The sequence below is a fragment of the Camponotus floridanus genome, unplaced genomic scaffold, assembly GCF_003227725.1.
Source record: "Camponotus floridanus strain SB8 unplaced genomic scaffold, Cflo_v7.5 scaffold2, whole genome shotgun sequence".
NCBI classification, from domain to species: Eukaryota; Metazoa; Arthropoda; class Insecta; order Hymenoptera; family Formicidae; genus Camponotus; species Camponotus floridanus.
This window is the reverse complement of record NW_020229325.1, coordinates 86,535-114,228: the sequence shown is the minus strand read 5'-3', so window position 1 is coordinate 114,228 and position 27,694 is coordinate 86,535. Positions and strand designations below refer to the sequence as shown.

At 35.7% G+C, this 27,694-nt stretch overlaps 1 protein-coding gene across 2 annotated transcripts in view; it reads right to left on the bottom strand.

The window, feature by feature from the left end:
- LOC105258278 (voltage-dependent T-type calcium channel subunit alpha-1G) overlaps positions 1–26,751 on the bottom strand; it is a 46,578-nt gene extending 19,827 nt beyond the window's left edge. The window contains exons 1-15 of one of the 2 annotated variants that reach the window (XM_011269444.3): positions 25,258–26,751; positions 13,849–13,960; positions 13,201–13,334; positions 12,662–12,759; positions 11,571–11,742; positions 5,269–5,372; positions 4,499–4,674; positions 3,881–3,973; positions 3,393–3,571; positions 3,097–3,266; positions 2,149–2,507; positions 1,244–1,465; positions 1,029–1,158; positions 421–722; positions 5–156 (exon numbers count right to left, since the gene is read on the bottom strand). In XM_011269444.3, coding sequence (XP_011267746.1) covers positions 5–156; positions 421–722; positions 1,029–1,158; positions 1,244–1,465; positions 2,149–2,507; positions 3,097–3,266; positions 3,393–3,571; positions 3,881–3,973; positions 4,499–4,674; positions 5,269–5,372; positions 11,571–11,742; positions 12,662–12,759; positions 13,201–13,334; positions 13,849–13,960; positions 25,258–25,655 — 2,801 coding nt within the window. In that variant the 5' untranslated portion in view covers positions 25,656–26,751. The remainder of the gene's footprint in view (positions 1–4; positions 157–420; positions 723–1,028; positions 1,159–1,243; positions 1,466–2,148; positions 2,508–3,096; positions 3,267–3,392; positions 3,572–3,880; positions 3,974–4,498; positions 4,675–5,268; positions 5,373–11,570; positions 11,743–12,661; positions 12,760–13,200; positions 13,335–13,848; positions 13,961–25,257) is intronic. The other variant, XM_011269443.3, reaches the window with a different exon arrangement.
- Between the last annotated feature and the right edge of the window lie 943 nt (positions 26,752–27,694).

The window sequence follows — 27,694 nt, the reverse complement described above, 5'->3', positions numbered from 1 at the left end:
TTACCTTAGGACGACGACAATACCGTCGAAGACGTTGAAGCCGTTGCTGATGTAACCGAATGGGCCTTCCGCTATTACTTTAAGTAGCATCTCCACTGCGAAGATTGCCGAGAAAACGATGTTGCTTATTTCAACAGCTACCGTTAATTGTTCCGGCTATACAACAATATAATCATAATTACATTCTTTATGGAACAATCCACAAAGCAAGAGAAAGAGAATTTAACTTCGTGAAAGATAATTATAGAAATCATATTGCGCAAATAGTCTTCGCTTTACAATCAAACAAACAGTATTATCAAACTTATGATTTAATTTAATATTTTATTTAATTAAAATAAAATATTAAATTAAATGTGCAATACAATTATATATTTTTTTGAAAAGAGATTCGAGACGAAAGATCGAGTAAAGATTCACCTGATTGTGATATTCGATTCCCATACTCAAAGTATTAATGAGTATCGCCAGAAGGATACCCTGCTGGAAATATTTGTGCTCGACGAGCTTCTTGATGCATCGTTGAATGGAGCGCAACGTGCCGAAGCAACAGTTCCCGGTGCGACTCAAGAACCGTCTGACCCGTGAAGACTTTTGCCACTTTTCGCCGTCGTCCGACCATTGATCGCCGCCCTGCAGCTCGCAGCAACAGGAACAATTGTCAACGTCGGACGTCAGCCACTGCGTACGATCCTCCAACGTGATGTGACGATCTGTTATACCTATCAAATATGTGTGAATCATTCGTACATTTAATTAGGTCGCTCGTGAGTAATTACATTTACAAGATTATAAGAGAAATTCTTTTTCAGAATATCAGTGACGAATGTTTGGAAACTTTAAAACATCGGAATCAGCAATATATATTTTAAAAATTCTAATAAAAATTTATTATATTTAATTTATTAAAATTTATATTAAATAAAAATTAATAAAAATGTATAGCTTGAAACTCTTTTAAACAACTTCTTGTAAACTTGACTTTTTTACGATAATTTCAATTCGATACATGTCAAATATGAACTTGCCTTTCGTGAGAGAGTTTAGGAACGAATCGAGTGCCAATTGACCAGTGGGCAACGCGGCGCTGAGAGCACCGCTGAGAGCCAGCAATTCCTGACACGTCATAGCCTCATTGCCACCCAGCTCGGCCTGCATCTGCGACGCAATGCACCTTGAGTGAGGAAGGAAGAGAGGGACTTCCCGGTCTAGCATAGTCTAGATCTAGACTAATGGAAATTACCTGCGTGTGGTCCGGAAGAGGACTGGACCAAACGTTACCATCGCCCGTCTGGGTCATCTTCTCGCTCGAGCAGACGTTACGTTCACCCGGCGTCACCGTTGTCCCCGGCTGCAACGCATTCCCGACATTATTGCTGCCATGGAGCAGTACCACGTCGCTAAACATTACGCTGCTTCTTCTCCGATAATGCGTACATGGCGGACTCAACAACGTGCTGTTCGTCTAGAAGGCGAATCAATCAAGCATACATTACGCATGTCATACGCTACGACCGGTGCTCTCTCTTTCTCGCAGCCGTTCTCGGCCCAAACTTGTAGCATTAAGGGGAGAAACTTTACGTCGTACCTAAAGAGATCATCGTTCTCTTTGCGCAAACTACGTACTCTTTATTAACGATCACTAAGAATCAATAACCTAATAATCTAATGTGATGAAGCATAAACTCTGTTATTTTATTGTACATACGAAGCATGTTTAATCATTATCAGATACAACTACTGTCATTATAAAGCAAAAAATTAATATCAAAGAGAAAAGCTTGATGAAAAAAGCGCTAAACGAGCCGATACTGCGTGTCTACAGAGTTTTCTACGAGAGTTCAAGTTGAATGTAACACTTCTAGAGAGAGAAAATAAAAATTCACGACGTAACATCAAAACTCATGACGTAACTGAGACCGGAAAAACGAGAGATAACGTTATAAATTTTCAATAATAAAATCAATCCTTAACTTTTTGTCATATGAATATGATTACATTTAAATAAATTAAATAATAATTTAGCCATTATATTATTTCGATATTTAATTGTCTGACTTCAATTACGCCATTCGTCTTTGATGCATAAGAAGCGTCTTGTGACGCATTTTCGCATGCGTATCTAACGTGCGGAATCATTGTACTTGCCTCGGCCTGCACGTTTCCCACGATGACATTTTCGCTTCCGTTGCAAGACACAGAGGAAGTGCGATGAACATTCAATCTGTGGCACATGTTCGTGGAAACTTCGGCTTCGGAAATCTCTGGACTCGCTCGAGGCGCGATGCCCAAGTTTCCGCCATTATTACCACTATTATTGCCAGTAGTGGTGCCTATTGCCGATTGTAAAGGGGATGTAACGGCGGCGAAATCGACAACGGATCCACCATTATCACTAGTAGCCACTTGCAATTGTTGTTGTTGTTGCTGTTGCTGCTGCTGCTGTTGTTCGGCATATTCCAACGCGGCAAGGAGTCGAGGACATCTTCCATGATGTAATCTTCTATCTACGTATTGCAACAATTTCTAGAGAGTTCGAATATTTTAGCAGGAATTTTAGTAAAATTTTGAAATTTTTATTTTTATCTGAAATGATTCGAGCTAGAGGCCTCTAAATTTTAGGAAAAAAATTGAAAATTGGCTGTATTTCAGAAAAAAAAATTTGACGTTACCTATCACCCTCTCTTAAGAGATAAATAAATTTGCGTTGTGTTTGGTCAATTTCACACATTTTCAAATTTTAGCTCGGAGGGGGATTCATTTACGGACCTATGTTCATAAAAAAAAGAGTTTTGATCTCTAGAATATGCTCCTAAAGTTTAGTGCATCATTTAAGATACACCTATATTTTTTTATCTTTGATCATATTCTTTCATTTAAAATTTCAACTCTATCTAGAATTACATGAGGTATCAAGATTATTCTTGATATTGCCATGTTTTCTCTCGAAATTCGACGAAATCAAGACGAGATTTTAATTAATTATAAAGACAATGCCAAAATTATGATTGTCAAGATTATCCATTTAAAAGAAAAACTAAAATATGTATATTTGTTTTTGCACCCTAGTTTTATCATTCCTTGGGAGACACTCACCACCCGGTACTCGATTCAGTCCCCCAGCAGTGGCATTCGGGCGAATCGCTTGGCTCTGCCTTGGTTCTTTGAGCAGATTCTGCTCGCGCTTCTGCTGCCTCTTGTACAGCCACAGGCGATACCGCTTCATCAGTCTTCGTTTACTTCGTCGCCAGAGGTGGGCAATGTATCTGTGAAAAGAGAAGTCGAGTTGTCACCTTGGTATAAAAAAAGAAAAAAAAAACGAGAAAAATATTTCGCCGACAAAAAAACACCGACGCGAATAACGTCCTCGGGATGCGACGACGAGTACCCACTTGACGATTTCGGCGTAACAAGTAGTAGGCTCCGAGGTATTCGTGGACGACGCGAGCGTCGAGGTTGAATGGTAGCGAGCGCGTTCCAACTTCATCCTCTCCATCTCACGCTTCTTCGTCTCCGAGAATTGCGTCGCGATTACGACCAAGCAGAGATTGATCATGAAAAATGAACCAATCTGCAAATGCGGACCTCGTTTAATTCATTGCCTTTCACAATAACCTTCCACGCATTTGTTTTATATGTAATATTATTATTATGTTATTATAAAAATTATATTATTCTTCTATCGTGTAGCTAATAATGATTATAATTATTCTTTGCATTTGAGATTTATTTTAGATATCCAAAAAATAAGAATGTGAGAAATAAGCAGCGCATACATTTACGTTTCATTATTATATTATATTATATTATATTATATTAATATTATATTATTATATCTGACACATATTGGAAGCATCGTAATAGGAAATGGAGTACTTACGACTATGAGGAGAACGAAATATATCCAGTCCCAAAAGGAGTGGGCGTCCTGCACGTAATACATTATGTCCGTCCATCCTTCCAGACTAATTACCTGCAAATCGACACGATTGCGCTACTCGGGATTACGAAATAATAATGAATCAATAAATTAAGATAGTTTAAGACACAAAAATATATATTGAAACGCGTTATTTACGAAATTTTATGAATAAAATTAAAAAATCGTACGGAGAGAAATTATGCTACAAACACGTTAAAAGACATACCTCAATAAAGTTTCGCATATTAATATCATCTAAAGATAGAAAGTTTATTATCTAGCACATCATTCATTCGTGATAGTATCTTATCGAATGAAAAGCAATTTGTCCGCAATATATTACCAAGAGAATAATTTTTCTCTATCATAGATTAATGTGTGCGACCCGCATCTACCGATTTTCGAGCTCAACAAAAGTACATTACTTAAATCGAAGAAATATTCCATTCCACACACGTATACACATATGAGCATACGTACACAAGTACGTGTACATATGTGTGTACACATGTGTATATGTGAATTATTTGTATTTGTACGAATGTAGGATAGAGGACGAGTAACGGGAGCGCTCACAAGAAATATGGCGACCCAGGCGAGACCGATGTTATCGAATGAAATTGTTCCTTGAAATGGATTGTTGCCCTGGCCTTTGCATTCGGTATAGTAGTAATTCCAATTAACGCAGGTGTCATTGTTGATGAACGTGGCATTACTGTTTGGCACGGCCGTATTGTTGCACACCAAGTTTCCTGAATACGAGAAACGCCGATTCGGTCGATTACGAAGTAATTGCTAAGTTTAATTAGTAATAGAAAATATTTACACTGAGAAAAATGTCCGATGAAAAGGTAACGAACGGATATTATAGCGATCACTTTAATCGGATATCTGATCGGAAAGTTCCGAATTTTGAACTTTCTGATCAGATATCCGATCGATCGATATTTTCTGCTTGAATATCTGACCGGTTTCTTTTTTTCGATTAAAGTGATCGGTATAATATCCGTTCGTTATTTTTTCACCGGATATTTTTCTCAGTGTAGTAAAATATATATGGCACTTTAAAATTTTAAAATTCAAAACGAAGAAAGGAAATTCGACACTAAATTTCTTAAAATATTTGTCACATTCAAAGTGAATTTAAAAAACGCAGTGGATAAAATATGCTTGGATTTTAAAAGCACTTTGCATAAAATACTTAATTTCGTATAATCTTATTATTAAACGTCTTAATTATTAAACGTTAGAAAATTAAAATTAAAAAAAGAAAAGTATGTATTATATAAAATCATTGCACAAATTCGTATATTCAAAGCTCTGTGTAAGACGAAGGGTGTACTCACCAAATTTAAGCGGCGGTAGATTACTGCAAGAGTGCATCCCGCTGTCGTCGGGACGCGAACAAATGTAATCCTGACCCTGATACTCGAAATACTTCTCCAGATCACTGGAAAATCAACGAAGCGACGATTAAATAGATTTACATACACCAATCTTCGCATAGATCCTTAAGTTTAAAGACTTGCGTACATATGCCTTATTATGCACGGATGCACTCTTCGCATGCTTCGCTTATGCGTATTACATTATATGTAGATATGCAGCGTGTTTGATATAATGTATATAGTATATATATATGTACAGTATATATGTACAGGATAAATCATTAGAAATTGCTATCTAGAACCTAAATAAAATAACTCCTTATTCATTAAGCTAAAAAAACATGTTTGAAACGAAAAATGAAAAATGTTTGCATGGAATGAGTCGAACAGGCAAATTTTTATACTTTAAATTTTTGAAGAGATTTTTAAAGAAGCTTGTTGATGATAAAAAAATAAATTCAATGATAAATTAATTCAAATGACAAACATTCTAACACACACGCACGCACACTATATCCTTGAGGAAAAGAAATTATTAAATCGATTCATGAATAAGCAGTTATTTTAGATAGCAGTTTTTTGAGAATCATCCTATATGCATATAATATTCATATATTCAAGGTATATATAATATACAGAGGGTCGCGGAATTACCGAAGGAGCTCCCAGTGCGCCTTCTTGCGTAAATGGATACTGAAACCGAAAATATGTAAATGCAATCGATCGGAGTAGTTTCCGAGTAGCTATAGATTCCGAAGGTTGCGTATGCATTCGAATGAAATCGAATAAACGACCTACGCCGCACAAATTATTGTCGGCGTGACGCTACCGTGGCATTGATTCGTCAAATCGATACAACATACTTAACGTGATACTCGCTTTGAGATCGCTACGAATAAAGCACGCATTGTTCGGAAAATCGGGCGCGTTCCCTTGTCAGCTTTCTGTGTCACGCTTACATTTTCGACCCTGTTTATATCACTGGTCGACTCATTCGATGATTCTCGGACACCTCATATAGTATATATACACTTATAGATGCTGATGTTACAACGTACGTGCGCAACAATTGAGAGAAATATAGGTATAAATGCAGATGTAAACCGACACGAGTTTGCGTGCACGCGTGTATCGAATCACGCCGAAAAATGTCGGCAGGTGTGCGAAAAGAAACACTCAATTAACGTTCCTCGCACAGATTGCGATATCGAATCATATATTATAAATATTAAGAATAAAGAAAAGAGACACTATGGATATAAAAATTAAAAATTACAATAATGTCGAGTCACACGAGTGAAATCCTTAGAGAAGTCCGAAAGATATTGGGATATAGAGCTTTGGATGAAATTGAATGTTTAATGGAAAAGGATAAATAATTATTTGATATCGTTATTATTAGATATTAATTGTAAGAGTTATTATACATTATATATTAAAATTATATATATATATATATATATATATATATAATATATAATATATAATATATAATATATATAATATATAATATATAAGAGAAATTAAAATACTGATGCTGATAAAATACTGTATATGCGAATAATTTTGAACAAATTTGTTGTGTATGAAATAAATAGAAATATGTGATGTCTCAAACTGTAATTAATAATTCCTATTTTTATGCTGCGCGCCTTGAGATTGGAAAGCATTGCGCTATCTTTCTCCAAACTCCATTCCTCCATCATAATATCTTGACGCTATTTCTTCTGCATCCTTAGATATATAATTTATAACCACGTTTTCGCGTAATAAAAATAAAACGATTGATATATCATACTATTTTGCATTCGACATTTTTAATTTTTATAACAGCAATTGCCTTCATAAGATGTCATTTTTGTAAATACGATTTAACTATTGCAATATTATGAATTCAGTGATTAGACAGAAAAAATAGCGATAAAGGAATATTGATACAAGGAATAGCTATACTTTCTAAGATTATGCGACACTCCTATGCTATCCAAACACACACGCTATATATGTTTAATCAGCAGTGTGCACGTGATCGCCTCTATGCTCCCCTTAATTTGCGTGCCCGCATCTTGTACAAGGCGTGCGCTTCACTCGTTCGTGCTCGCTGTGCTGATCGTGCCGGTCGCTCTAGATCCTCTTCTATATAAGATGACCAGATGTCCTACTTTTAAACAATATGTCCCGTTTGACCACTCAATTTCCATAATGTCTCACTTCGTTCCAACTTTTGATAAACTTTCGCACTCGTGCTCATACTCTCTCTTGAAGCAAATTAATCTGATTTAAGACTAAACGTGAAATATGATCGCGATTGAATTTTTAAAATTTGCTCAGAAAATTTACATATTCAAAATAATTGTAAAAATAACTGTAATTTAATAATTTTTATATAGTTTTTATATATGTATTTACAGTAGAATCCTGCGGTTCGTACATTATGCCTCTTTGTTACAATAAGAAAAGAAACTATTTCAAAGATTTGACAATCTGGTCGTCTTGTCATCATGTGCGCGCATTTGTAACGAGTTCTCCGCGATTAACAATAGCATTTTAACGTTCTCACACATGAGATGTGACAAATATATGCATAACAATTTTAAAGATCGGTTATCAAGTAAATAATAAATGCATTCATGTTTTTACTATCTTTAGAAAATCTGAGTAAAGTCGAACATTATCGTTACAAACACGCTAATATTGTTGCTGTGAAAATCGCTAGCGTCTCTTACAATTCTGAGATGGACGTTAACACCTTCTCAGGAGAATAGAAAAATTACAAATTGATATCGCTGCCAGGGCCATTGCTATCCGCGAGGTTCCTAGCAGCAGGGCACAGGAACGGTAGCGAGTCGGTGCAGAAGTCGATAAACGTTCGAAAATAGCTGCTACATATACCGGAATAGACTGCGCGAGCACCGCGTGTTTAATTAGCTCTCTCTCTCTGGGCTTGAGCTTAGAATTTTATGGAGCCTACTTCTCCTTCTATGCTATCTTCATCGCTATATGAGTTTTGAATTAAAATGACTCGCGCGCGAAACGAAATATGCATCTAAGATCTCGAAATGCGGGATAATTTTCTTAAACTTTGTTTCCATGAAAACGAAATGTCCTTCGATAATTTAGACTTATAACGAAATGTCCTTCGATAATTTAGACTTATATCGTGGTTATTAATGATAACGATGTCATTATTATACAGGACGCTCGCGTCACGTTCGTTTCAAGATTTTTCAAGGAATGCAAAATCGATTTCTCTTTAACAAGAATATAAATTGTCAAGTGTCGATTATTTTTCAACTGTAAAAGATTAAAAATGACCTTCCATTCACGTGGGAAATTTCAAATTTACAATCTGAAAATCCCTATAAGCTATTTAGTACACGAGGTATTAAATTCAAAATATCCTCTGTATAACAAAACGATACATTATTATAAAAGCGGTGCCATGTAGTGAGACCACAGAGCCACCGATATCATATACACGCACACATACGCGCACACACGTACGCACACAGTTGTTGAAACGATAGTTCACATATGCAGAAAGCATCGTTACTGACTAGACACGCTGAGGGAGGATAAAATAGAAAGGCGGAGAAAGAAAAGGAAGAAGAGACAGTGAAAGTAAGATACGAGCCACGAAAGTTCATATCAGGAGTATATGTCCAGAGCAAAGAAGGGAGAGAACATCGACTCGTGCATCGAAGTAACCGAAGAGATCTCGGAGTACAGTAATCTCGTGGAAAAACATGAAAGTTTCGGATCGCCAACACAAATTATATGGATTCTTCATTCCTCCATCATCTGGTGTATCTCCGATCTTTCCGAAATCGCACGATTTATGTACAGCGGGTATGTATCGAAGAGAAACTTTAGTGCCAGATACTAAGTGTAAGAGACCGTGAAGTAACTTGGACATTAAAATACTATTTCGAAGTTTCGGAGGATTGATTTCACTTCTCGCTCTCGGGATCCTTGAAACCATCATCTCCTCAATTTACAGCCAGACTATTCAAAACAGTATTTTATTCGTCAACGGTCGAGTCGACATGCTCTATGTGAGTACACACTACGGTACAGTTCGCACACTGGTACAGTGGTTAAGAGAGAAGAGAGATAGACAGAGAGCGAGAAAGAGAGAGAGAGAGAGAGGGCGAGGGGAGAGAGAAGTGAGAGAAAGAGAGATAATATATACATATTGCACATCACGTATGGTTGCATGTATATACATATATGTACATATGAATGTCACGTGTATGTATATTCTGTGATTCATAGAGATATGTATTATTGAGATAGAAAGAGAGAAAGAGATATATATGTATGTACAGCACATTGTTCTCTACTAGAGCTTACTAAATGCGTGATCGAACCGAGTACTCGTCCGAGAGTAACCTGCAACAGCGAAACAATAGCCTGTCACTGCCTCCCTGGGGTCATGTACTTACATGTCTAGTTTTCTTTTTTATAGTCACGAGGAGAGAAGAAGAAAGAGAAATAGAGAAAGGAAGAGAAAAAGAAAGAGGAAAGAGAGTGAGATAGAACATTTTTAGATCGCCTAACATGATGTTCCTGTAAAAGCAAAAGTTCAGGAAGTAGAATGTACAGATCCATTCACAGGGCTTTTCACGAATTTTTCCTGGTTCTTCTCGCCATCGATAATATCTTCCTTATCTAAAACGCGTCAATATAGTTGCAAAATAGACACTTGAAGACAGAAAGATTTTGCTGTGTGTCGTTAAAATTATTTCAACATTTGCTCTTTTTCAAAATAGAAGAAACTAATTTTTTGAAACTTTTATATATGTGTTTAACAAACTTACACTTTACCTATTTTATGTAAAATTTTCAGTTTATATATGCGTGTAATTTAAATAAACTACTAATGAAAATACTATTAAGAAAAAAATAATTGTCTTCTTTCACATGTATTTAAATGAAGATTATAAATATTAAAAGTTATAAATATTTTCGTAAAAATAGAAAAAAGATTTATAAGAAAAAATGGTATATATAAATACCAGTTGCATATTCCATATTCACTGATAATCTGTGATAATCCGTGTTAATCCATGCTAATCTGTATCCGTGATAAATTTTCCACTATTTGTGATAATTTAATATTATATACATAAATTGTTTAATTATCTATTTTCGTGATCGCTATTTGTTATTTACGGATAGTTTCGTGATAAGCCGAGCAGAGTAAACGCGAGTTATGAAAGTTTGCTGTATTTTGAATAGATATCGATGTTTGATAAAAGCAAGATCGAGCGCAAAATAGTACTTGCGAAAGACAAAGAACGAAGAGCGAAAAAGAGCGGAGCGTTAAATTTACAGCGAGATAAACTCGGCAAGCGATGCTTTGCGACAACTCGAGCTACTCGTCATGCAATCTGGTATATATTAGATTGGCTGGGTTTTATGTGAGCGAATCTCTCACCCGATATATCAAATCGTTTACGCGATGCCGAATCACAAATATCTGTGATCGGTTCTCGCCGTGATCTTCTATAACGTATCGCAAATCTCGAATAATTAAAATCCCGAGAAGTACGCATACAACGATTGTTCTAAGCGATTAAAATAAATTGCAAGCGTATGAAAAAATAATCAAAATACTGTATCTAAGCAAAAACTGTCTGGTAAAAAATTGTAGAATAGAAGTGTCATGCAATAGCGTGCTTTGAATACGATAAACGCTAATTTGTGATGAGATAACGTAAATGAGAATTTCCAAGAATTATCGTATCGCTGAAAAGGCCTTAGCGCTTATGTATTCGAAGTATGTTATTGCAAAAGGTCCCAAAATAGAAACATTGCAAACAGTGCAAAAATGTGTTTCGGATATAAGACAAACGCCTCGATTCGCAATTTTTACAATAATGCAAGCTTTAGAAAATTGTCACGGTCGAGTATTGTTTCGCGTTGGACACAAAATTTTACCATAAATTGTATTCGAAGTACGATATTGTGAAAGATACTTTTAATAACGACAACTGTCAAATGTGAGTTGTTGAGTTTTCACATGTTTTGCCGAAAAAATACGTGCTCGGCATTTGAACGAAGGCACGTATGATGCCGCTCTTGAAAATTGCACAGCCATCGAAAGATAACGAAAAAAAATGAACGAGATGCGATGCAGCGTGAGGCGTAAAAATGTGAAAAATCGAAGTCGAACATTTATATAAAAAAAAAAAAAAAAAAATAATCGATTAGATCGAATAATCGAATAAACCAGTTTAAGATTTTTGTCGACTTACTCGGGATACTTGACGTTGGGTAGAGCCTTGAGGAAGCAACGTTGGCGTAGTATACCCTCCCACAGTTGCACACCGACGATGCCAAATATGAAGAAGACGAAGAAACATAGTAACAGAACGTTGCCTAGCATAGGAAGAGTGTCGAGCAGCAGCATCACCAATATTCGCATACCTGTTGAGGATTTTATAGAAATAATGTTTTATAAATGATTGCTAAATAAGTGTGCATGATTGGTAAATTTATAAAAATGTATTAAAATATATATTTATAATATGTAAATTTATAAAAAATATTTTATAAAATATTTATAAAATATTTATAAATATTTATAAAATTCATCTAATTAATAAACATTACTGACTTTGATTGGAGTTTTCTTCGGATTCGCCAAAGCTTGATATTATTTTTATTTTCTTTATTATTATATAAATATTCGTGGCAATTTAAAAAAAAAATGCCATGTGGAGATTTGAATTTATCTGATGTAATATCATACATGTACATTCACAAATTTTTTCAGTCTGATTACTCTAAAAAGAAATTTCTAATAAAATCATTATTCGGAACAGTTTTCTAATGTCTAAACATTAAATAAATATTACAATCGCTAGTTCAAATTCTGTAAATTATAATAAGATTTAATTATTCAATTCACTAGAAATATATTTCACATAAGAGTGCTGACAACTTGTAATTTGAAAATCACGAAATAATATTAATAATATAAAATAAATTGAGATACAGATATTTAACCAAAAATCTATTATAAAAATTAAACTTGCGAATTTTAAGGAATGCATATTGTATGTTTCACACTTCCGTGATTCAACTTTTAATTTTGATCTTAATATCTATAACTTTATATCATATCTTGATGCAACTTTACTTGTTCTTGATCGATATGCTCCCTTGCCTTTGCTTCGTTTCAATTTCAAGATGAAATCAACCGTGAATGCGCTAGGATCTATAAGCGGCAGTTATGCGCCGACAAATGCACCGTGAAATCGACGACGAGAGCAAATCGGAGTTAACCGTCAAGATTAACTGTCAACCATCGACATTTTTGATGTATTGGAAGTCTCGTACTTACTTGGTATACGATTGATCGCTCGTAACGGCCTTAAAACTCTTATTGTTCGTATGGCTGACAGATTCATATTTTCCACATTTAGGCAGTATTCCAAAGCGCTACAAGCAAGTGCAAACAGATTTCTTCTTTAGTGGGTGTGTGTTTATTGTTCATACTTTTTAAACTCTTTTACGTTCATAGCAATCTTGTTCCGATTTAATAATATATTATATTATACATATTTATAATATATGTCGTGTAAAATAATATTTTTAAATTTAAAGAAAAAATTGAGAATTATAGTAATATATTTGATTCTAGACGGAAATCATATCTGAAGCATGATAAATAAAATACAATCTAATTAATTATCGTAAAAGATGTAATTATTAGAAAATATTATTTTTAAAACGTTACGATCTTTCTTATAAATTACACATTTAAATTACATATTACGCGCATATATTTTTCATAGATTTTACAATGTAAACATATTTCAAAAGAATGACAATCGAAATTAAGAAATATAATGAAGCAAACAAACGAGATCAAGTACTCACCCAGCTAGCACTATAAAGAAATCTAATCTATTCCAGGAATCCGCGAGATAAGTTCCTCTACCGTAAATCCCCATCGCCACCATCTTTATAGTCATTTCCAGAGAGAAGAAGGCAAAAATGATATCATCGAACATCTGGAAGAAGTAGGTAGGAGAACGCAACTTGATTAGGACAGTGAGTGCGATCGACGTAATTCCCCGTGATTGATTACGGGCACTCAACTAGAGGATTCGATTAACGTCCATGCCGTATCAGTAATTTTCTCATCTCTTTCCCATCCCATCCTTTTCCCATCTCCTCCCCTTCCTTTGCTAGACTAATTGCGAGCCGACCGGAAACCGTGTCAAGATGCGCGATCGATTAATTTGCTTATTGGCGCGCTATGTAATCGCTGCTGTTATGCTGTCTTCCTCCTCCTCCTCCTCCCTCCCCCCGTCAGCCCGTAAGTTGGCTTAATTGAATTGTAAATATCCTGATTCCGATATCGGCACTTTCCGTTCTGGCATGCAAATGCGAGCCGTTCTTATGGAAATGAACTCCCACAAATAAGTTTGATAAATTTTACTTTTTTTAAATCCGCGACGCGATAACGCGGATTATCCTTTTTTCCACTAGTCAGCTGTCACTTTTCGCAGAATAAGTACGTACCTGCAGTATCTTACATCGATTTGTTACGCACTGGTCGTCCACGCACGGCTGGTACATCCCGAGCGTGATGCAGTTAAGAAGGATCACCATCATGCTCACCCTTTCGAACCACGTGAGTTTTCATTAAGGAAAAGATAGATCGCTTTAAATATTTCTCATATTCTTTTCTAATCAAAGATTGTATGTGAATAATACATTGCTAAATAGCTCCTTATTAAAGCAATATAAAAGAAAATTTTTAAATATATGAAAAATATGCATATATTGCATAGAAAATAAATGAGATACAAATTTCTTTACTCGTGAAAATTATCTATTAAACATTAAAATACGGTAAAATTATTGTAAAATAAATCTTTAGAATAAATGTATCTTGATTGTCAAGAACACAAGATTTAATTGTTAACAGAACATATAATCTTATTCTGATAATGTGTTTTTCTTTTGACCGATAAAAATTAACTAGTTATGTACACATCGATTATTGTTGCCAAGTGACCGTCACCTAAACAGCGTCTTCTGGACATGTCTATTTAACAACTGGACAAGAGTTGCGTGATTACATCTAATCGCGTGTCTCTAATCTCTGTGCAAACAGAAAAAAACATCATGGACAAGAGTATACATGAATAAAATATTACGATTCGATCATCATTATATATGCGTTTTTTTCAAACACAATTTTTTTTCAATTTTATGATATGCACTATAATTTAGTACAGGGTCAAATCGGAATCGATAATTGGGATATTGTGCAAATGGCACAATGTAATGAGTTTCAATCATAAAATTACTAATTATTAATTTTCAACAGTTACAGGTTTTAATGAAATTGTGATATATATTTGAGTATTAAATCTAATTATTAATTACATGTAAATATTATTTTAAATTCTAAATACTAAATGATATATATATATATATATATATATATATATATATAGGATGAAGTAATATATATATATATATATATATATATATATATATATATATATTACTTCATCTTTTCAATATAATACTTTAATCTAGCTTTTTCGTAAATGATTGTATTTTTCATTAATATCTTATTAACATTTTTAATAATATTTTAATCAAGTTTTTCTAAATGCTGTTATATTTTATTATTAAAATAATTTATTAAAATATAGTTATTAATAATAATTATATTAATATAATTATTATTAAAATATTATCTTATTTATCGCATAATTTATGATGGGATTTCGAAAAGTAATATTTTATATATATGTAGATATATTATACTAATATAACATTCTTTCAAAAGAAAGATAAATCAAATTATACTAATGTAACACTCTTTCAAAAGAAAAATCGAATGCGTGATATGTAAGAATAAGAAACAATGATATGGATCGACTTCCTGCTTAAGAAATTGCGATTCGTGCTCCACCCTTAATTTATAGGACAAAGATAATGTCGCGATATCCATCACTATCGCGTGCAAATGATTATTAATGTGTTAGCCAGCAGGCTACTGACATCGAGTTTATACACGCGAGGCCGACGCCCTTTTCGAAAGGTTAAAAGTAAGACACATTATAAAATAGAGATTGCTGCAATCACACCGTGTCCGTCTGTGCAATTATTTCCGGCGCTACTTGTTGCGTCCGTGTAATTATATAGGCCTGAAAAATAATCCACGTCCGAATTATAGCGGATAGATCGCTACACCTTTGACAGATGAGAAAAATAAAATCGCGAAAATAGATAGGGCATAATATGACATTTGAACTTGAATCAATCTATCTTCATACATGGCCTTCGCTGCTTTTTAAAATATCCTGGCGATAAATGGCTCGACCGTGCGCCGAGAAATTGGTAGACTAAAAATAAATCGATCGTGGTTTATCACGCGAATATTTCGTACATCTCGATATTGGCTGAACGGTTCTTCAAGATATATTCTCGGCAGAAATCAAGAAGTAATCAGCCTAATGAAAGCGACAAAATCGACACACCTCAATTCGTCTGTCTGCGGATTAATCTGCCATTAAGCTTCTTGAAACATTTCCATTTAATTTTGGAAGAAATGTCATGATGAAAATATAATCATTAACAACTTGAGTGAACTTTGATCACGTAAAATCGGAAGATTCTCGACGAATTAAACTTCAACAGCACAAATTCTCATCTAATTTAAAGTGAATTCTAATTATGCAAATTAATTTTTTTATTTATAAATTTTAATTATACGTTTCCATATTTTTTTATGTAACGGTTAAAAAAGTTACCACTATACGATATTATTAAATTACAGAAAAGATATAATAAAATTAAGGTGTAATGTTTAATAAATAAGTAAAATTTTTCATTCAGATAACTAATCAAATAAGCAAATATATCTAATCAACTAAGCAAATGTAAAAGAACTCGTTAAAACATCTGAAATTCGACGTGTTAATAACATAAAAGATAAGTCTTTATTTTTCAAACGTCAATTAAAACTTTTACTGATGTTGCGGATCAAAGTATTTCAAAAGCGATCGCTTCTCGATTCGAATTTAACAGACAAAGTTGTACAATCTACGCAGCTCACCCACGCCGGACGCATGATAGATCGTTGTACGATCTGCAAACCGCAATGATATATCATAATAACGATCTATCACGCCGACACAATTTCGCGTGCCAGCCCGATATCAAGGGGCAGAGTCTGCGAGCGGCTTCTTAGCGTGCTTATACAAACTGCCGCGAGCACCTGTAACGTCTCATCTTTAAAGAACGGACAAAGGAAGGGGGATGCGCGTATTAAAAACTAGCACATCGACGGTTTTGACAGGCGGATAGCGAGAAACCGTCTGCGTTATCTGCTACCCACAAACGTGCACGGAGTGTGTTCGATCAATAAACGACCACTACTGAGCTCTTTCCAGCATGCAACCCTCGCATCTTGGCAAACGTCACTCGCTCGCTAATGCAAGGAAGTGATTGATAATAAACATTCGTACATTCTTCGAAATGACGATCACTCCCTTTATCGAATCTAAAACGAAATGGTTAAAAGCGGATTCGTTTTGTAGATATTTAAAATAAGACAGAAAATATGTGACTGAGAATGAAGACAAGCTTCTACTACTTTTTTTTACTTCATTTTATCTTTGCTCTCAAACTTAATATAACGGAAGAACTATTCAGGAAGAAATCTTGCGTGAAAATTTTTATTATTTATTTTAATCATCATCTCTTGAAGTATCAGCAGCAAATAAAATGTGACGTAATTATTAATTGCCACATCGATTTCGTTTAACCTTTATTTATCTTATTAGGCGCGATAAATGTAGCTTCAATACTTGATTGTTAATTACATTTTATATACGTATATTAGTGTGACATATATATACAGGGTATTTCTTAATAAGTGCGAAAAATTTTAAGAGATGATTCTTTGTCGAAAATTAAGGGAGGTTTTTCATATAAACATATACTCCTGCATCCCTCCGTATGGAGTTACATTCCTCCAAAAATGGGGGTAAAAATTAAGTTTTTATTTTTTCCTTAAATTTGGAACAAGTTAAAGAAGTGAAATTAGGTGGATATTTTCTACTAGTAAAAAGTTTATTTATTAATCTTTTTTGCAGTCTTCCGTATTGTTATAAGGGGATAAAACTAGCAATCTCTATTCAATTTTTTATTAGAACTTCTTAATGTTTATATGAAAAATTCCTCTTAATTTTCAACAAACAATCATCTCTTAAAATTTTTCGCACTTATTAAAAAACACCCTGTATATATATATCTCACAATTATTTATCAGCGAACACTGATAATAACACGACCTCAACACGTGATACTCAACACGTTAAAGTCATTTAATTATTATAGTATAATATATATACGTAATTATTAAGATTGTAATTGACAAAAATAGGAGATAAATATATATCGAAATAATTGTTTTCTTTTCTTGTAATAAATGCTCCAGTTCACATACGATGCATTCCGCATCGGTGGATGATACATCGGACAGGTATATCCGCTCAGGTAGAAAACGACTGAATGTACGTGAGACTTTACTCGTTGAACCTAATGGGTCGTGTTGTTGTTGTTGTTGTTAACTTTTATCCCCTCACAGTGCACGCACCGCCCATCACGCCATTTCTAGAAGGTTAATCATCTACAACTGCTACACGAAGGATGAACTGACGATCGGATCATCTAGATATTAAATGGCACTGAGAATTTTTAATAGCTATATTAAATATAGCAACGTATTATACAATAATCGTTAATTTTATCATCGATATTTCATTACGTTGTCCTATTCATTAAACATTTTTCCTTTTCTTCATCTCGATTAAATCTTATTTTTCAGATATTTATTTTTTTCGTTTATAAATATATTATTAATCTTTAATGTAGGTGGATAAATCAGAGGATAAGAGTTAAGCTTCGCATTATATTACGCGTTATATTCATCTTATACGTAAGAGAATATGTGTGGACGTTTCACACCTTTGTAAACCCATATCCTATAAACCTTTCAGTAACATTCAGCTTTTAATTTTAATATATGATACTTTCAATTCATAATACTAATTCCCTATGAAATATTAAATATCTGAACATTACAGAATAGAAGAAAAACACATAATATAAGAAAGTAATTATTTTAGATCAATACACATATCGTTCATTCATTATTACCCATTAACTCGATTGCTTTTCACTTACAGCAAGTAATGCAATAAAAAAATAATACCTATCCACGTTGAAAAATAAAAAAGCGTCAGAATCGAATGCGCATTTTAATATAAAAAAACAAATGCAAATGAAAATAATAATGGAAAAGACAGAGTTAAATTAACTTTATCCTCCACTATATATAATGAGATGTTCTAGAAGCGATGCTTCTGAAATACCTATCTTTCCAGAACATTTTCTTGCACAGAATCTATAAGAAATTATCTATGAAAAATGTAAAGCGAAAGAAACTTTGTAAAATAATATGTCGCAAGTTTGTAATTTTTTAGTTAAATATTTTAATGAGATGTTTAAATTTTCAATAAAATCTTGCTCGAGATAAAATCTAATTAAAATTAAATGATAAAAAATTTCTACGCTATTTTACTTACATCGTCGACCTATACTTAATTCACCGAAACTGAAATTCTGATGCATGTAACCGCCAATATCTCGCCATTAAAGCAACCGCTCTTTTACACAGAATTTTCTTCGTTCTTTAACATCTACGATTGAAAAGACATCCGGTGATACTCGGGACACGCAATCGGTGCTCAGTCAACAGTATGTTTGATATGAAGGAGCGAGGAAAAGCCACGGCAGTGTCAGAAATGTCGACCGAATTTCTTTTCAAATTCCGTCGTTCGACGGCACGATCGATTCAACGAAGTCGACGTTGCCTGAAGAGACCTAAATCATCTTGAATATCCTCCATCCCTCAAGGGACATGTCTTTTACTATTCCGTCATGTTTTCGTCCCACCTCGATGACTGTCGCTGAAGAAGATTCGCTACAATTTGTCGCGATCGAACGACAAAACTCAAAAGATGGAATATACATGTAATTTGTCGGGTTTCCTTTTATCCTGCCTATTATTGCGGCCGGACAGAAATCATAATGAGACTTTCAGACAAAGAGCGCGTCGCCGCCTCGTCCGCAGAAAGTCGAACAAAAAAACGTTCGCTCGAATTGCTACCGAACGAGATATGTATCGATCGTGGCTAATGACTGATTTTTGCGGCTCCCTCGCTAATCTTACGAAGAATATTTACACGCAAAACTTATCATATGAAAAAGCAAACTTAAAGCAGCCTTAAAGCTAACTTGAATTAATTCGTAAATTATTAATTTAAAGAGAGATATTGAAGATAAAGGAAATAGTATTTTTTAAATAAACATTACATTTCCCAGATCACACTGAATTTTTTTCCGATAAAAGGAAGAAGTGCGCTACGTGAGTCCACGCTTTTGCTTCTTTTTTTTTAAATGGCTTTTAAATTTTTCAGAGAAACAACAGAATGTATTCTCTCGAATAGAAGAGATCGCGTTTCATACCGCGTTGAGTCCAACCGTGACGGAACTATTTTCACGCTCGGATATTCCAAGAACAGGAGCGAAACAGGCATCACTCATTTCCGGAATGAGTAATTAAATCGTTACGAGAATAACGGTTATGTTATTCTCGCGAAAGGACAAATGCCTTTTATCTTGCGGGTCCACGTGCGCGCGCTGCTAAAAATAAATCCCAAGCCCGTTTTAACGCGCGCATCGCGCGGAGATAAGTGACGACGGCGGTGGAAAATAATCAATTCGATTACTCGAGAGCCGCGGGCAACGTGGGTACGTGTTACAAGACCCCGAAGCCCTAGATAACCGTTTATCGTACGGTGCAATCTGCTCGTGTTACCCTCCAGCCAGCGTGTGACCGCGTTAAGTACCGTTCACAGTAAGAATTAATGCCGCAGAATTGCAGTGCGCTTGCAGTAGAATATCTTGGCTCGGTGCAGCAATGTGTAGCCGTTTACATAAATCTAGCACGTATTAATGATGTTGTACCGCGGTACGGAAGCACGCGAAGTCTACAAATTCTAGGAATACTACTGCATTGTGGAAACTAATGGATCAAATAATTCGCCAATTTGGCGAATAAAAAGAAAATCTTCGTATAAAATGTAAAATAATATTTTGTTCCTCTTGGATAATAGCATCGTACATTTTCTAAAAATTTTCGTAGAAAAGACGAAGTCGTAGCAGTGAAAAGATAATACGCACGTTTAATATAAAATTATATATTTATTATTATTTAATTACTATTCTTTCGTATCACATTATAATTTATATTCAATATAAAAAAATGTATATTCAAAAGACAGAGTTTATTAATTCCTTCTTTTTATTCTCGATAAAAATTTTAATCGCTCAAGAGAAACGATATTTCAAATTAATTAAAAATTCAATGAAATCAATAAAATGGAAAAATTTCTGCATTTATTAAATCAATTCTCGAATATGTCGACTCGATAGACATCATCTTCGTCAACAAGAATTTGTTAATAAAGAACTTTTAAATTAATTTCTTTTGTTAATTAATTAATGATTAATTTAATTATAAAATATTGATTTCTTATAAACACAGTAAACACTCGCGAAATTAACTAGAATATATCATCTACACAACACCAATGAGCCTCGTGTGAACGATACCTTGAGCAATCGATTTTTATATGCACATTACGTGTCGATCGGTCAACACGTGATGGCCCGTCAACCTGTTTCTCATCGATGCCTCTCGCTCTCATCGACGCTCATTTACGCGATGGTTAATAGACAATCAAGCGGCCGAAGCAGTCGAGCAAATTGTTTCGATCGACTGCCGCTTCCGGCGTCGTTCGAGGTCGCGGATGATTGCCTCGTTTGCCTCGTTTTAGTGTCATTTAATTATTTTTCCCCGGTCCTATAAAATCGCCATAACCCCGTGCCCATATTCATAGTCGATCAATGAGTCATTGAATCACCGAAATAATTCAACGAAAGATAATGGAAATGCGCGCGAAGGTACGAGTAGATCGAGAGAGAAAGAAAGAAAGAGAGAGAGAGAGAGAGAGAGAGAGAGAGAGAGAGAGAGAGAGAGAGAGAGAGAGAGAGAGAGAAGAAGAGAACCATTCTCTTGAGAGCAAGTTATAATTTCGTTTTTAATTGCAACTACAAAATCACGACTTGTTTTAGTGTCAGATGAAGCTAATATCTATGAAAATCATACGAGCGAAAAGTTCGAGTTGTAAACATTATCTCTTTTATGTTATATTTTTATTTTTTTGAAGAGAAAAAGTTTTCTGCATTTGAAATTCTTTTTTTTTTCATATATTTTAATATTTGTTTTTAAATCCTATATTAAAATTTAAAGTGGAATTTAAGTTTTGATAAAGATGTGCAAGACGACAAAGTAATATGCGCTTATATGATATGATATTATATTTGCGTGTTCTAATTATATATGGCAACGCAGTAAAATTCACATAAAGTGGCATTTGTCGAATATTTGGCAAATGATAGCATCGCCTGGTCGTTTCATGAAAACGAAAACAAAAGTAATATGCGAATGCAGTAAAAACAAACAATCAGTCGTTTGCAAGAATCAGTAGTTCGAATGCAATTGGTCAACCGATGCAGTAGTATAATGTAATCTTGCGTCGGACTAAAGAGTGACAAATAAGTCAGCTCGCAAGCGAGGAGAACGTTTCTTATTCCATAAACTTGATGTGTTTTATTCCAGATTTCGAAGTTATATAAAGAGATCTTAAAGTCAAAAATAAAAAATTTAAAAAAAATAACTCGATCTCATATTTTTCTCGAAACTAAAAAATCACTCGATTCATTCTGTTTTACTCTGTATTATTTCCTGTATTGCAAATATGTATATGTATCTCTCTCATTCTTACCCTCCCTCTAATTCTCTCATACACTGAATTAATTAATTTTGATGCCTAAAACGAAACAATATAGGCATAAATAAATAAACATTAGCATTATATGAATTAATTAAACATACGGAAAAATTGTAATCAAATTAAACAACTGTTCGATCATTTTATAGCACTTACAATAATGAAATAGACTATCAAATTGAAATAGAGAGATAGTTATTTAGTAATGGCAATCATTTCACGCAATCTATATCATGTAATCTGACATTTAGCAAAATACATATTTTCATGGTTTATCGGTTTCATCGAATTAAAAGAAATATGAGAGCTATTTATTGATTCATTTAATCATTTCCCTTACATTGCCGTTTAGCCCTAAATTTATGAGCAAGAATAAAGTTCTGAACTATAATAAAACGGAAAAGAGAGATCAATTACAAGGAAATTATTAGGGAATAGTCAATTATTATTCATACGTATTAAAAATATAATTCTATTATAATTTTTCATATCCAACTAATGCTAAATCAAGAATAATCTCGTATTATTAAAAATTTACTTATCTAGAAAAAAAGAAAGAAGCTAAATTTTATAGAAGTTATAAACTACAATCTCAGAATACGTAATTGGAGGAAGAGTGTAATTGACGCATTCCTTGAGCCGCCCTTGGATCCGCTAGGATTAAACATCGATGGGTCAAGGGCATACATATATGCTTCGATACTCGATTTGTGTGAAATGTATCTCAAAACTTGACAAATTAAAACCACCCAGCATCTCCATTCTGCGAGAAATATCTATCGCACAATAATATCCCAGACCAACAACCGTTTGTTGTTCGACGTGTTTACGTTTTCGCTACTAAACACGCATTTTCGCCCTAAAATAAGCGTTCTCTCGTCTCTTCGTACGAGATAAAAACCTCAGGGACATGAAATATACATATAAATTTATTACATTTTTATATACAGCGTAATTCCCTCTCGATCGGAGGACGTTTCAATACCCACGGATTCGCCACCCTCCGAAACGCGATTTCCATGACGATTTAGTAGCAGAGCGTAACCGTGACGGGTAAAAGGAAAAGCGACGAAACAGGTTTCGGGGCCCCGCAACGTTCGTAATGCTCAAATCCTCCCATTGTCAGCGTCGCACAATGGGAATCTTTCTACCACACGCGGCGCGCTTGTTGCTCCGACTGTGCGGCTGACTAAACTTTGCCCGATCACCACGTGCGGTGCGCATCCCGCCGCACACCCCCAGTAATTTCTTGCACAAACGGTGTAGGTACTCCGGTGTATACGCGCCGAGAACCGTAGGAGGGAATGGAAGCGCGAGAGGGTGAGGAAAACGAGTGAGGGAAACGAGAAGAGCCACCGTGCGGAGGAGAAAAAGGAGAACCGTCGCCGCAGCCGCTCTGAGAGAAGAGGGAAAGAGAGAGAGAGAGAGAGAGAAGAGAGAACTGTGCCACTGTGAAAAGCGGCTATGCGCGCCGTGTAGGATTCGCCTGGGGATAGGTCAATCAATGACCTATTTAAGGAGTCTTCAGACCGGTCTCCCTCCACCGTGCTCGCTATCGAGGTTATTCGCAGTGATAAACGCTGCGAGATAGAGCGATGCTGCGTTCAGCAAATGGGGCGGAAGCGAAATTCGCGTTTGCAGGGTGCGAATTGTACTCGTAAATTCTTTCAAACGAGACGTCTCGAAGACGAAAATAGAGCGATTAAATGTACTCTCCAAGAGAGCTTTCATATGTCGGGGGATCGCAAGGGAGAGCAATTATTCGTGCTTCGATAAATATCAATTAATAATCGAATCTTTCGAATCAATTTGCTAGTATGTGTAGTTCTGTCATCAAAGTGTCTTTCAGAAGAAAAGTTTTTTAATCTCTTTTTCCGCAAAGTAAATATGTTTTCTTATTTCACGTTGTTTTCCCACTTTCAGGATTAAGTCCATTCGGTCTATTTAACATCAATCATTATAATCTAATAGATGTTTTATCAAACTTTAAAAAGAAGTCTCTGATGAGAGAAAAGTTTCTACTTTATTTTTCGGTTTCATATGTAATTTTTTTTATCTATAAAGATAGCTTCCCCCTTATCTTCGATATAATAACCGATGACGTAAAAAAGTATCGATGTTAATTATCAACCTATTAACATAACATGTGTTATAACGCGATTGATTTATCGGTATCAAATTAAATTCGTCGTAACTACATCCTGAGTGAATGTATCCTAGAACAAGCGCCAATATTATTGACAATCTGGTTAATATGCATGTATTGATATCGAGCTTTATCAGATCTTATCTGATAATCCGCTACACATTACTTAGCAACTTAGGAAAATCAACAAAATGCGATAGTTACTACGGTGAATGCTGACGCACGCGCAACCTTGTAGCCAGAGAGATGAAATAAATTCCTAATGAAGATCGACTGGAACAGTTCGCACCAGCTTGAACGACCATGAAAAGTGAGAACCTGTGCTTGTAAAATATATACAAAGATGCTTTGCACAAAAGCTAGAAACTCGATATCCAATGTAATCGATTCTAATTCTGTTTTGGGGAAAAATATTTTCTGAGTCTATAAAATAAAAACAGATTAAAGTATATAAATGTCAAGAGAAGAAATTTGATAAAAAATTTCTTAATTATTAAAAAACTTCATTTCATTATCATATTTCCTGACTTATTATAAGCATTTTTTCGTAAAAACAATTTTCCTAATTTTTCAAATACCTTTTAGAAATCTGGGAGACAACCCAACTTGAATTTTCTTTAAATATTTCTAAAATTTATTTAAACATTTCAAAAATCTTTTAATCAAATTTCTTGACATATCTATTAAATATATTTTTATGTGTATTAGTTAAAAAAATATTTGTATATATATATATATATATATATATATATATATATATATACATATATGAAATCATGCATGCAAATCAAATCCTATAAAAAACATTTACTATATCGAGAAGTATCAAAAGGATATGGATTAGTGATAAATGCAAGACACCAGTTGCGCGGTCGTGTGCTCTGGTCGAGATATCTGAGAGCAATTGGAACGAAACCTGGATAGGGTAGATCCTCGCCTTCCTCCTCCTCCTCATCCTCATTATCCTCATCGTCGTCATCGTCGTCGTCATCGTCGTCGTCGTCGTCGTCATCATCGTTCTCGTCATCCTCATCGTTCTCGTCATTCTCGTCCCCCTCTTCTTCCATGACTCGTCTTTCAGCGGATCCGCGAGTCTCATCCTCGTCCTCGTCGTCCTCGAGGTCGCTGAGCTCCGCTACGTCGCTATCGGAGCCCTGTTCCCCTCCGGCCCCGATCCCGCCGCTTGTCTTTGACGCGGATCGGTACCGGTATCCCTGAGGATAGTGCAGCGACATTCTCGGAGTCCCTGTTTCTCTCGAGCGCGACGTTTCTCCAGCGACTCCGGAGAGGTCCTCAACGACGTTGCGGCCTCCTCGGTGCCTGGAGCTGCGTGAGGCGACGATTCGGAGACTCCTCGCAGGGAGAGATTCTCATCGCCTTTGCTTCGCGTCCGTCCCTTTCCGCACGTTCTTGACTACTGGCGCGAATAATCAGTTGATTTTAACAACGTCATTCCTTCTCGTCAATCCTTTTCCTCGCGAGGATTATCTCCTCCGAGCTCTTATCTTAACTCTCCAGCTCTCCACACGTTGGTCCACACTGAGGCAGCGAGCGATTGTCCACCGATTGCATCTTACATCGGGTAGACAGCAGATCTAAGCAGATGTGCACCTCTCGACGCGCCTGTCCGCTATTTCTCTCACCTGCGCTTCTCACCTGGGGACGTAGCGAGCGCGCAGTAACCTTGCCCCGATATCGCGGTATTCCCGAAGGATGAACGCGCGCAAATTTCACCACGAGGTCATACGCTCTTTAAGCGAAGTTCTTCTTTTCGAGAGAAGGACAGTCGGTGGCGCGATCAGATTCAGAAGAAGAGAACACGCGTGAAGCGCGTGGCCGAGAACTGATCCACCACCTGGTCTCTTTCGTTTCCAGCTATCCTCCTGGGTCCGTAATTTTTTCCTCTTCCAGATGCGGGTTCTATCGACCGCGACGTCGGTCGCGCGAACACGCGGACACTGAACGTGGATTGTCGTCCGCGAGTGAAGGATGATCGCGGATGTTGCACGGCACGGTGGTGGTAGCAGCTGAACGCCGCGCGATCGCGGCCGTATTCAACGACGACGACGGTGCCCGACGCAGCGTCGACCGGTGACTGAAAAAAACGTCGAACATCCTCGACGCCGATGGTGGTGGACGCATGCGCGACCCCGGTGTGCGTATCCCTTGCCTCATCCGCGCGTCTCGCGACCTCCAACATCCTCTCCCCCGGAGAAAATCCGGAGATCTTCCTACTCTTTCCCACCTCTCCCACGCTTCCCGGCCGCGCGCCCCATCTTCTTCTCCACCACTTCCTCCTGCTCCTCCCGGTCGGTCGACCGAAGCTCCTTCGCGAATTGAGAGGAGCAAGACGGAGAGGGAAAAAGAGAGAGAAGGAGAGAAACAGAGGGATGGAGCAGTGAGACTGAAGAGGATCCGACAAAGTCCTTGAGATCCTCGCTTTCACTTTCGGTGTCGACTAAGTGACACTTGTGTTTTTTTTCGCGCCACCATTTGCCGCGAGGGTGCTATCACACTTATCGAAACTTCGATATGTTGGGTTAATTGATGAGGATCACACACAGCATACATCGCGTGATCGACACCGTGACCAATTTCTCCAGGGGTGCGAAAAGCGATCGAGCGGAAAGCAAGTTCAGCGAAAGAGAAGTTCGTTTCTTCGGGTTGTGTCGAATAATGGAGAAAAGGGCAAAGAAGGGGAAACATCGATAATACTTGAGGGTGTAGTTGATAGATGATTGTTCGATGGCATATAGTCGAAGAATTGAACTTTCGATAAAGGCGATAAAAAGTCGTGACAATTTCATTTTTACATCGTTAAATTTAATGTCTCAAGGTAACGACAACCTTTAAAAAACATTCCACCGTGCTTGGTGCGCTGAAAGAGAAATGTCAAAAATAATGTGTCACAAATAGAAATGCTTTTCATAAATAGAAATGAAGATTGACAATTCCATCAAATTAAATATGCAACTTATGTTATAATAATATTGTTATATTTGAAAATTATTACTGATTAATAATTGATATATAACCATTAATTAATATGATGACAATTTTTTATTTAAAAAATTTGATTGACATATGTACTTATACTTTTTCACATGTAACATTTTTACATGAATGTTTGAAATTACTATTTTAAGATCTTTCTCAACAAGATATATATATACATATATCTTGTTCAGAAAGAGAGAGAAAGATCTTAAAATAGTAATTTCAAATATTCATATAAAAATGTTACATGTGAAAAAGTATAAGTACACATGTCAAT